The sequence below is a fragment of the Chiloscyllium plagiosum genome, chromosome 23 (genome assembly GCF_004010195.1).
Source record: "Chiloscyllium plagiosum isolate BGI_BamShark_2017 chromosome 23, ASM401019v2, whole genome shotgun sequence".
Lineage (NCBI taxonomy): Eukaryota > Metazoa > Chordata > Chondrichthyes > Orectolobiformes > Hemiscylliidae > Chiloscyllium > Chiloscyllium plagiosum.
This window is the reverse complement of record NC_057732.1, coordinates 33,648,501-33,661,215: the sequence shown is the minus strand read 5'-3', so window position 1 is coordinate 33,661,215 and position 12,715 is coordinate 33,648,501. Positions and strand designations below refer to the sequence as shown.

The following is a 12,715-nucleotide window of genomic DNA, read 5'->3' as shown; positions in this document are numbered from 1 at the left end:
TGAAATGTTCTTGTTCTAGTCATTTTAAATCAAACAATGGGAGTGGGAAATTTGCAGTATTAGTGATTAGATTGATTCAGTAAGCCTGACATAGTTGAGCTGGCCTAGCTGAATCTTCATTTTCTAGATCTAGCAGGCTGTGATTATGTTCTTTTTGTTTCCCTGGTCACTTGTAGCAACACAAAATTAACTTTCAGAGGTATTTGCGGACTTTAGCACAAGGCTGATTTACAGTGCTTCAGTTTAATGATGCATGTAGGATCCAACCTTTTGTACTTGGATGCTGGGCTGTTCATAAAATTGCATTGGTGTTTCTGAGGGTGGGAGATTCTCACCAACTCAATATTTTTAAAATAAACTTCATGGAGGACTCGTGGCATAGCAGTAGTGTCCCTCCCTCTGAACCAGGGAGGCCTGAGTGCATGTCCCACCTGCTCCAGAAGTGTGTCATAACATCTCTGAACAAGTTGATTTGGAAATATCTAAAATAAGCTGCATGAGTGTAGAGATCTGCAATGTGTTTGTGACAAAGGACCAGTCATTTTAATGTCCCGCTCTTCTTCTTAGACAGCCTCCTGGGATTGAGGATGGCTTGTTTCAACTCCGGTTCACTGAGCATGTAAACCAGCTCAGAACCCCATAGTTTAAGTGTATTGATTTCCCTTCTTCATTAATTGCCTTCCTTTAATTTCCACACTGAAAATAAAAGGAGAATTGGCACAAACAACATCTGCCATTAGCAGAGATTTTGTTGATCGCACTAAGAATCAAACAATTTTGTAAACCATATTAGTACAATTCTGTTCCATAAATCCCAGAAGTTCCAAGGTAGCAGGAATTGCTGAGCTAATGTGAAATTTTATTTAATACTTTTGTTGACAAGTGTATTTTAAATTCACTTCTGTGTAAAATGTCTTTTCAGTTTTCCTATGATGAAAATGAAACCCGTATAATACGTTTTGCTGTAAAAGCAGAAGATAAAGTAATAGATAGCAGATTAGATGGTAAGTGATTTTGTTTTGTGCAAGATCAGAAAGAGACTGGGATACAGTGGGTCAAATGGGGAAAGAAAAGATAAAGTCAAGAGCAAAGTATAATTTGCAAGGAAGTTGTTAAGAAACATCATCTCTTAGGCTAAGTGTTTTGAAAATTACTTCTGACAATTTTATTCCTTCCCCTTCTCTCCTGCAGAAATTAACCACTTGCCAAGATTTAGCTCCCTGCAAAGTACCTCCAATGGCTATTCAATATTGCACAACAGGAAATGGCCCTAATCCTGTTTAGCTATTGAGCTTGCAATTTTAGTTGGTGTCACTAGACAATGATTAAGTATCTGAAGCTTGGCTGATTACTTTCATTCATAGCTCATGATCGCAGATATTAATACTGCCCCAATACCGTAGAGTATATTTGTGTTATAATCCAGTAAGGTCCCAAGGTTTAATAATTCAAAGAATGAAGAAGTTTGCATTCAGTTGTAATTTATAGATCATTTACAAATATTTAAGTAAGTTGTCTGTGAAGGTAGGATCTTTGATATGAAACTTGGTCACTAATCTCCTTGCTCACATGATGCCTATTTCATTGTCCACAAGAGAGGTGATAGAATGCTCCCTTCTTGTCAAAGGAGAGATGTTTTAACAATGCTCAAGAAACTCAGCTGTCTTGATTGGCACCCCCTCCGTTACCTTAAACATTCACTCCTTTCAGTACTGCTGCCCCACAGTTGCAGCATACATCATCTGTGCACTACAGAAACAGTGATTCAAAAAGGTGGCTCACCGCTTTCCTGAGGGCAATGAGGGATGAATAATTAATGCTGGCCTTGCTAGCAATGTTCTCATTGCATAAGTTAATTTTAAAAATCCAGAAGAATGCCAATTATAGGGTATGAGTATGTTCAACAGAAAATCTAGGGATTCTGCAAACCATTTGGCCTCTTCCCGCACTATAAGGATTATATGATTCGATAATCATGTTAGCTAATGTGCAAGAGTTTAAACATTCTGATGCAGTAGAGAACAGGAATGTTTGAGGGGATAGAAATGATCTTTCTTCATCCTTGAATCAGTTTCAGATCTCTAATCAAGCCCACTGGATAACTATTAAAATAACTGGCCTATGGATCTGACACTAGGATTCATTTTATTTTATATGATTATTACTAATGTTCTATGTTCATGTCAATGCCTTGATTCCAGTCATTGGGAACATCTGAAATTTGCATTTCATGTTGAATGAGACATAATTAGATCATATTTCTGTGTGCAATCACAAGCCATGTTGGAAACATGCACATGTTGACATTGAGTGGGAACATTGTTGGCTTACCTGAGAGAAAGCCCTACTGCCCTAATAGCCTATTGACACTAATTATGTTCATACAAAAAGAATAACCGCTCAGTTAGCATGTTAGTAGTGGATTGCACTATAAAGAAATGTGTAATACTTGATTCACAAATTTTCTGTGCCTTTAATAATTTGTTTGTTTGTAAGTGTCTGTACTAATTGATTATTTCTTCCAGAAGAGTTTACATCCATTCATACTAAGATACCCTAAGTTTATAATATAAAGTACTCTTTTTTTTTATTTTAAGTGACTCTTTACAATTGTGGGTACAGCCACAAGGACTGCAGTCTTTGTCTCTCTGCTAACAAAACATATGATTGCACTTGGTGTAAGCCCCTGAAAAGATGCATTTATAAACGTCACTGTCATGATGTTATTGATACAACTGATCAATGTCCATTTCCAACAATTTCACAGGTAAGTAAAGATGATTAAGATTTATTTTCCCTGCTATAGAAACTGACTCGAAATTATGATGATTAATTTGGACTGTTGTGGGAAATAGTAATTTTTGGTATAAACACAATGATAAATGGGTCCAAAATCAAGGCAGACATTTTATATAACCTTTTCTGGCACGTTTAATAGGTAACTTAATTTACAGAATGATCACAATCACTGAGGAAACATATTACTCCATTTAAAAATTAGAAGTAACAACCTGTGGGTATGTTTAATGAAATGTCTATTAATCTTTATTTTAAATTGTCTGGATGTGTAAAGCTACATCCGTTCTTAAAGTAAAGCAAAATCACATGCATAAAGTTAATCTATTAATTATGACTATCTTTTAGTTGGATCCCATAAATGGACCTCTTGAGGGAGGAATTCTTCTGACCATCAGCGGCTCAAACCTTGGAATATCATCTGATGATATCAGAGAAATCAAAGTTGGAAATGCTGTATGCAATCAAATCACAGAGCAATATTCCATCTCTGTCAGGTACACCCGATGTAATTGTGCACTGCAAATGACTGCTGAATAAAAATGTACCTATCAAAAAGTCAAGTTACAAAAGTCAGTTCTGCAATGCTGTTGAAAAGTGAAATTAAAATCAGACTGTTCGAAATAGCAAACTGGTAGCATCTATGGAATGAAGCAGGTGTTATTGTGTTCAGTTTAAGATAATTGATCTAAAACATTAATTCTGTTTCTCCCTCTGTGGATGCTGTCAGATCTGCTGTCAGAACACACCCAACATTTTCTGCTTTTATTTCAAATTAACACTATAATTTGGTTTCAAAACGTTGCATTGATTTTCTGATCTTATTAGTTATCAAAAGTGATCTTCTACAGCCTGATATGATTGAGTTTTATTAAACGAAAAATCTTGACAGCATACAACAACAGAAATTGCTGGCAAAGCTCAGAACTGAGTTCTAAGGAAGGGTCACTGGATCCATACGTTAATTCTGATTTCTCTCCACAGGCGTTGCCAGACCTGCTGGGCTTTTCATGCAATTTCTGTTTTTGTTTCTGACTTACAACATCCGCAGTTCTTTTGGTTTTCTCAACAGCATATTCTTACTTAAGCAAGATTATTCTAGGAAACATATATCTTCAGTAATAATGTTCCAGTTGACATGAATATGAATATGAATCACCTGGTGGTGCAGATGTGATTTAGTGCACGTACTTTAGTGACACAGATAAATTATTTTTGAGTTTTATTGTCTTGTTCTCTGACATCTGTTTCTGATAAATACCTTAGTTTGCACACCTCATCTGGTCAATACTGTGGCTTAGATATGTAATAAATGGATCGAGGATAAAAAGATCCTTTCTTTATTCCTTTTCCTTCTCATGTCCATATAAGAGTGAAATTCCATGTTGGCAGTTTCTTGTCTATGATTTTAAAAAGTAATATTAGCTCAAAGTTGCACAATTGTAATCATATATAAATCTGCAGCAAGAATATAGTTCTATGATGCTAGCTAACTCCAGCCTGAATTATACTCAGCAGAATACTGGTGAAGTACCAATGTAAGAGATGTTCATGTGTTGAGCCAGGCAATGAGATTTTTGTCAGGGGCATGACCTTTGCACTCCAACATTCTCTAACAATCTGTTAAATCCATACAAACAGCACTAAGGTTTCATGGCTCTTTCAGAGAGCATCATTACTTAGCTAGATAATTATAATCTGTTTCACTGAGGTTGCAGGGAGTGTGCAAAAGGCCAGGATGAGGCTCTAGTTCACTGGTACCTGAGTAGATTTTTCAAGTATTTACGTGCTTTGAGCAATATCTCAGTTTCTGAGATATTTATTCTACAGTTGTCAATGGATGAATTCTATTCTTTGCTGAGGGGTGACTTTTATAAAGGTTTATAAAATCATAAGGGGCATGAATAGGGTGAATAGCCAAGGGCTTTTTCCTAAGGGCAGGAGAATCCAAAACTAGAAGGCATAGGTTGAAGGTGAGAGGGGAAAGGTATAAAAGAGGTTTGAGGGGCAACCTTTTAATATAGAGGGTGGTGCGTGTATGGAATGAGCTGCCAAAGGAGGTGGTCGAGGCTGGTATAATGACGACATTTAAAAGATATCTGAGTGGGTGCATGAATAGGAGGGGTTTAGAGGGATATGGACAAAATGCAGGCAAATGAGACTAGATTAATTTCGGATATCTGGTTGGCATGGATGGGTTGGATCGAAAGGTCGGTTTCCGTGCTGTGCAACTCTGACTATAATATGCAAATATTTCCTCAAATTAATTAATGAAAATCTTATAAACTTGAATTATTCAGTGGCTCCTGCAAAATCCATTGTTCTTGACATCAATATTTTATTCTGGTGTACTAATTAGGACCAAAACCAAAAATAAAGTTAACATTACGAACCAAATCTCCATTTGGTTTATAATGAGTAAGTGGGCGTTGTGAAACTGAAATTAGTTTACATTTCTTTATATTCCCCTTTTTTAAATTAGTTCTCAACTAAAGACATTTTACATTCCTGCAGAAGTCATTTTCCATTCTTAGCTTTGCAGAGGAACCTTGCATGTTGTTCCACAGGAAGCCAATAAATGTAACACAGTTTTGCTCCACATGTATGCATATATTGTATTGACCAGTATGGCCTTTTCTTTGTTGTCTATATTTTCTATACATTGGTGAAGTTTGAGCAAGTGGGTTCAATTTGGAGAGTTGACTCCTGTGTGCGGTGCCTAGCCGTTGTAAACTCTGAGGAGGTTAGTGCAGAACTTCAAAAGGACACAGATTAGTGGTATTGGCAGATCAAGTTCAATGCAGGGACGTGTGGGTGAAATATTTTGGGTCAGAAAAACATATGAGACATTATGGGTGAAAACTTATAGAACACTGAGCGACATGGGCTAAAGCATGATTCATGGAAGAAATAGATGAGATTTCAGGCAAGGTATATCTCATTGTCACGTGCATTCCATTCCACCTTTTATGCATCTGCCGAGTAGCTTGGCAGGTTTCTCACCAATTAAGAGGATTACAGATTGTTAACCACTATGAGAGATCTTGACACGGAAACTGGAGCAGGTATTTAAGTTCACTACTTACTCCAAAGGTCCTCCATGTTGGACACTGCTCACCAACAGCATCGGGTATACACCATGGCCACTAGCTACATGTACTCCACATCTACGAGTATCGTCCTTTGTCGTGCTAGCTTCTAAGAAACCTCATGGTGCATCTCCAATCCATTTGCAGGACACATTTGCAATTCAGTGTGGCACCTTGAGCTGCACCAGCAAATATCACTATAATGCTGCAGTGAGGATACTGCTCACTCATGGACTGAAACAGACTGCGTCTCCAGCACTGCACTTGCTGTCATAGTGCTCACTCATTTGGAGCCTATCCTGATGCCTTGGATTGTCTTGTCTTACCTTTGTGCCTTTTGTCCCCTCGGTCAGAGAGACCAGACTAATATTATTTGTCTCCCTTGATGTTTACTGCAAATACATGGGCAAAAAGCTTGTCACGGTTGTCAATAGGCCTCAGTAAAGTTAAGGGAGTTCACCTTCACTAAGCGGTCGAGACAGTAAGTCAAGGGCAACTTCCAATACCAGTCCATGGGCTTTGACATGGTCAGTCAGCTGCTTAGTCAGTCAGGATCCTTAGTAGGAGTGAGGAGCCAAATGTTAGGCAGCCCACCACCCAGCTTGACTCTTTCTACCCTGCGGTGGACTATTTTCCTCCTGGAATATAGGACGCTCAGATACTGGAGGAGATGAATGTGGGGCGTACAGCTCTTATTTTTGGTGCCAGTGGGAGGTGTCCTGAGCGAGTGAGTAGGCAGCACAGAAGTAACGAGGTGTTGGTGATATCAAGGGGTGGACTGGGTGAGAATCGGTGAGGGAGGATGTTGCAGGCAATAGTAAGAGTGATAGAGTATGAGCCTTGGTGGGAAGTGGGTACAGTAGCAGTGATAATGACTGTGAGGGTATTGGATTGATGTTGGAAGAGCAAAAAAAGATAGTCTGTTTTCCCACAGTGCTGGGTATTTCTCCAGACAGCTGAAAATGCAATGAACTGGGTGGCAACCTCTGATTAGACTGGCCTCCTCTGCCAGTCCTGGTGCAAGAGGATGTCCTACATTTGCACTTTCCTGTCTAGCACAACTTCCAGCTCCCTGCCTACAAATTGAAGTACCAATTTCCCCATCTGCCATATCTGGGGCAAATAATAGGAACCATGCAGGCAGCTTTGGGTGCCAGAGTTTTACTTTTAAAGATGATGAGGGAACAAAGGACTCCAGTTGATCCCAGCCTATTCCCCCAGTGCCAAATTGTTCCAGGAACAGAGAATGGAGATAGAATCACACTTGAGGGTTGCCACAGGGGTTGAGTGGATAGTTAATGAATTGTGTTTGGTATGTTTGGGTGAGAAAATTTGCTGGACCTGATGGTGAGAAATCCTCCCAAAAAAAAGCCTCACACTTTAATCTGAATCTTAGATTTCTTCTAGCTGTGTAAACTAAAGGCTGTGACTCTAAAGTAAACTGTCACTCTAAAGAGGGTGCGGTTGCAAACGGACCTGGTGTCTATGCGCCAAGTCATTAGAAGAAGAGTTAATTAAGCATGTTGTATTCTTGCCCTTATTAATAATGACAGTGTACAATACCAACACTGGTTTGGCCGCAACCATGTTATTGTGAACAGTTCTGGATGTCACACTTGAGGAAGAGTATGAAGGCTTTGAAGAGACTGCAGACAAGGATAAGCAATTTCAAGGATGAAGGTAGTTTGGAGAAGTTTGGACTGTTTTCCATGAAGAGAAAGCTTAGGGGAGATCTGATCAAAGTTAGGACAGTTCTGGACAGAGTAAATGGGGATAAAATGGTGAATCCTAACTGTTGAAAGGATTGCAAGCAAAAAAGCACAGACATCATGTAAGTAGCAAAAGATGTAGAAATGATATGAAAAAAATATGTTCAGACAGTGAATAATTAGGGTCTGGAATGCTCAATGGTGGAGTCAGGTTCAACCAAAGTATTCACAAGGGAATTATTTGAAAAGGACCAGTGGGCACAGTTACAGGGAGAAGACAGGAGAATGACACTATGTGAGGTGCTCATTCAGAGAGCTGATGCAAATATTACCGGCCAGAATGCTACTTTCATTGCTGCAACAATGTCAGATTGAGAGCAATGGTGGGAGGCCAAGATTAGAACCAGCTTGGTGAATTTCTCTTGATTTAAGGTTTAGTAAAAGCAATTAGTTTGAGTTGGGCTGTTTTCCATAGTACTTCAGTTGGTGTCAGTTTTGTGGGATATTTGCCTGCCATCACTGCAGAGGGATGAGCCATGGAACTGCATTTGGAAAAAAATCCCAAAACTTTGTGTTGGTCCAAGGGAATTACTGCAAGAAGAATTGCCAGGCAAAACCTTCAGCCTTGCTCAACTGCATGCTCCACTACCTTTGAATATCAGTGGATGTTTTTAGGCATGATCAGAATATGTTTAAGATTATATCCTCACTTAAATGGGATGAGAATGTTTTTATTTAATAGCTGTTTACTTGCATCATGTAATTCAAGTGTAGCCTATTCTGCTCTGATTTTCATCAGGTCTGCTAATGGTTTCATCATCTTTTCTTTTGCAGAGTTGTTTGTGAATTAAGTAAGGTTTCAAGTTCCCAACATAATTTTGTTCACATTCAAATAAAAAATAACAAAAATGGTACTTCAAAAAGCAAGTTTGCATACATTGTGAGTATCCCTTTTCCACACATTTTATCAGATTTCAATTCTGTATTTTAATTCTGTCTGCAGTGAAGATAGCGAAACAAATTCAGCAATTTTTCTCTGATCTCTGATTTCCTAAAATATATATTGTAGTAAAAATAGTGACTATCAATAAAAGCTCATTAAACAACCTAGAGTTTCATTTCACTACTTGTAGAAATTGGAAATCTATATGGAACTAACTTGTTTATTTCCAAAATTGACCAGGACCCAAATCCTATTCATATTACTCCGTTACAAGGGATATATGCTGGAGGAACGAGTATAACAATCAGAGGAGAAAACCTAAATATTGGAAGGCAAGAAGATGTAAAAGTGACGTTGGATCAGATACCATGCACTCTGTAAGCTGAACAATTTATTGTTATTGGGAACTGACTATAAACTAAGAGATTGTGTTAGACCGTAGATTGTGATCGCATTTGCATTCATGTTCCCCGTGCATGTTACTGTAGGGAAGTACACATCAGCACAACCAACTATGTTTTCTTTCAGTTTATTTTATGTTCTTCCTCTATCCTCTGCTGAAGGTAATGGCAGTTATAATGAAATAAAATTCCATGATGTAGTCTTGCTCATATTCCTCACAGGATTTTACTTGTAAACAGTCAAACCAGTGAGTTCTCATGTTTATTTGTCTATTGGAAATATTACAGTTTAGCTTCAACCAATATTCACCTAACGCCCCAACTGTGCTCTCAGCAAGGAACATATGTATAACATTAATTGTCTTGTCCTAATCTCTCAACTCATGTTCACACTGGCCAGTTATAACAAGCATAACAAAGTTCTGGTTGTGATAAGCTTACTTCAGATTGATTGTTCATCAAACCTGTGGTATTCCTTATCTTTAAGGATTATATGAAACTTCAAAATCATTAAGAGTGCTCCAAAACTTTCATGGTACTAGGATGAACTATTTTATTTCCGTCTTGTGTAAAACAGATACATTTCAACAAGAAACACAGAAAATCATTGAAAGACCATCTCAGCTTCCCTTGAGCACCTTTATACAACTATTTTTAAAACAGCATTGTTAAAGGGTTTAAGAAGATTGGTCATTGAACTAATTTGTGTTTGTGTAGAGAAAGTAAACTAAGAGAAAAGAAAATAGTGTTTCTTTAAGAAACAAAAACTGCCAGATCTTCATCTGTTATTAGGGAGGTGACAATCTCGTAGTATTATCTCTGGACTATTAATTCAGAGACTCGGGTAATGTTCTGGGGACCTGGGTTCAAATCTTGCCATTGTAGATGGTAGAATGTGACTCCAAACCCATGTGACTTCATGTGACTCCAAACCCGCAGCAATTTCTTTGACTCTGAATTGCACTCTGGTAATAAATGATGGCTTAGCCAGTGACGCCTTCATCTTGTGAATGAATTTTAAAGAAATTGAATTTTAAAGAAAATTACCAGCTTTAATGCTGTACTTAAAACATTGTATAAAATAATTAAGAAATGGGACTAGATTGTTGTGATGTTAATTTTGATTTGATTTATTATTGTCATGTGTACCAAGATAGGTTTGCATGCTAACTAGACAAATCGTACCTTATGTAAGTGCAAAGGGTAATAGAATGGAACAGAATAGAACATTTTCTTACGTCAGTCTTGATTCAATGGTCGTGGCCTCATTTTTGGAGTCAAAGCCTTATGGTTCAGGTTCCTAGTCCAGAACTTGATCACATAACCTAGATTGATACTTGACTACTGTCCTGAAGGAGTTCTTCACAATTTGAGGTGCCATTTTGGGATGAAACGAAAATGCCAAACACATCTTTGCTCACTGGGTTGACACAACGGTTTGAAGGGAGTGCTTTGCTGTACCAGCCGAATTTATTCCCGATCTGATTGATTATATATCTCATCATTGATAAGTCAATACTGTACCATGTTGTACACCACTTGAAGGAAGAACTAAGGGTGACAATGATGTAAAATGTACTCTGCATGGGAATTTCGATGCCCATCAAGAGTAGCTTGTTAGCAACTCCACTAACTGAGCTGGTGGAGCCCTAAAAGGCGTAGCTGCTAGACTAGGTCTGCGATAGATGCTGAGAGAATGAACAAGAGGGAAAAATGTACTTGACATCATCCTCACCGAGCTGTCTGCCACTAATGTATTGCTCATGACAGTATCCTTAGTAGTGACTACTAAACAGCCCTTGTTAAGACAAAGTTGTGTCTTCACATTGAGAATACCTGAAATCCTGTTATGTGGCATGTGCTAAGTGGGATAGACTTTGAGCAGATCCTACAACTCCACATTGGGCCTTCGCAAAGTACTATGGGCCATCAGAAGCAGCAGAATTGTACTCCAACACAATTTAAACCTTCATGGCCTGGCATGTCCTCCATTCTACCATTTACCATTAAGCTAGAGGATCAAACCTGGTTCAATGGAGAGTGCATGATGGCATGCCAGGAGCAGCACCAGGCATACTTAGAAATAAAATGTCAAACTGATGATGCTACAACACAGGACTACTTGCATGCCGAATAGTAGAAGTAATCAATAATTGTCAGAGCTAAACAATAACACAATAAACAGATCAGACCTAAACTCTGCAGAGTCTTCCCACATCCAGTCATGAATGGTGATAGACAACTAACAACCAGAGGAAGAGGTTCCACAAACATTCCCATCCTTAATGATGGGAGCACTCAGCACACCAGGACAAAAGATGAGGCTGAAGAATTTGTAACAGTCTTCAGCCAGTACTGCTCAGTGGATGATCTATTTTGGCCTCCTCTAGACGTTTCCAGCACCACTGATGCCAGTTTGATTCACTCCTTGTGATATCAAGAAACAGTTGGAGGCACTGGGTACTGCAAAGGTTCTGACAACATTTCGGCAATATTGCTGAAGATGTGAGACCCAGAATTGCCAAACCCCTAGCCAAACTGTTCCAGTACAGTTACAACACTGGTATCTGTTGATCACTGTGGAATCTAGCACCAGTATGTCCTGTATACAAAAAGCAGGACAATTCCAACCCAGCCAATTATTGTCCCATCAGTCTATTCTCAATCATCAGTAAAGTGATGGAAAGCGCTCAGCAATAAACTGCTCACTGACACGCAGTTTTGGTTCTGCTGTGACCACTCAGTTTCTGACCTCCTGACAGCCTTGGTTCAAACATGGACAGAAGAGTTGAGATGAGAGTGAGGGCCCTTGACATCATGTCCTCATTTGACTGAGTGGGGCAACAAGAAGCCCTAGCAAAACTGGAGTCAGTAAAAATCAGGGGTGGGAGAGTCTCCATTAATTTAAGTCATACATGGCACAAAGGAAGAGGTGGTTGTTGTTGGAGGTCCGTCATTTCAGCCATAGTCTTGTCTGCAGGAGTTTGAGGGGACTGTCCTAGGTCCAACAATCTTTAGCTGCTTCCTCAACTACCAATCCACTGTCATGAGGTCAGCAGGGGGATGTTCACTGATGGCTGCACAACGTTCAGCATCATTCACCACTTCTCAGATATGAAAGCAGTCCATCCATATCCAAATGTAGCAAGACCTGGGCATTATTCAGGTGTGGGCTGGAAAGTCCTAAAGAGAATCTAACTGTCACTCCTTGTTATTCAATGGCATTGCCATCACTAAATTCCATAGTATCAACGTCTTGGGAGTCACCGTTGACTAGAACCTAAACTGAAGCAGCCATATAAAACTGTAGCTACTATGAAAAGTCAGAGGGTAGAAACCCAGCAGCAAATAACTCACTTGGCTGTCCAAAACTTCTCCGCCATCTACAAGGTGCAAGTCAAGAGCAATGTTCTCTCTAGGCATGTGCAGCCCCTCCAAATTTCCACGAACATTAATTGGTTTTGTCATGTCAAATATGGCATTGACTTTCAGTTTCCGAAGTCACTCCTGCACATGGACCTCAGAAACCCTTGCAGACGAAATGCAAATGAGAGAAATAGAGTATAATGGAATACTTTCAACTTCCCTGGATGAGTGCAGCTCAATAATACTCAAGATGCTTGGTGCTTTCCAAGAGAAAGAACCACTTGATTGATACCACATCCACAAACATTCCTACAAGTTACCCTCCATGCCACTCATCATCCTGACTTGGAAATATATCGCTGTTTCTTTAGTGTCACTGGGTCAAGACCCTGGAACTCCCTCTCCAAGGTA

The 12,715-nt window shown here is 39.1% G+C and overlaps 1 protein-coding gene across 7 annotated transcripts in view; it reads left to right on the top strand.

Annotated features, from left to right (window-relative positions):
* Window positions 1-12,715, top strand: part of LOC122561761 (plexin-B2-like) — a 261,412-nt gene that overhangs the window by 211,048 nt on the left and 37,649 nt on the right. For all 7 annotated transcript variants that reach the window (XM_043713877.1, XM_043713876.1, XM_043713879.1 and 4 more), the window contains 5 exons: window positions 923-1,004; window positions 2,598-2,767; window positions 3,145-3,293; window positions 8,429-8,534; window positions 8,778-8,914. In XM_043713877.1, the coding sequence (XP_043569812.1) occupies window positions 923-1,004; window positions 2,598-2,767; window positions 3,145-3,293; window positions 8,429-8,534; window positions 8,778-8,914 (644 nt within the window). The remainder of the gene's footprint in view (window positions 1-922; window positions 1,005-2,597; window positions 2,768-3,144; window positions 3,294-8,428; window positions 8,535-8,777; window positions 8,915-12,715) is intronic.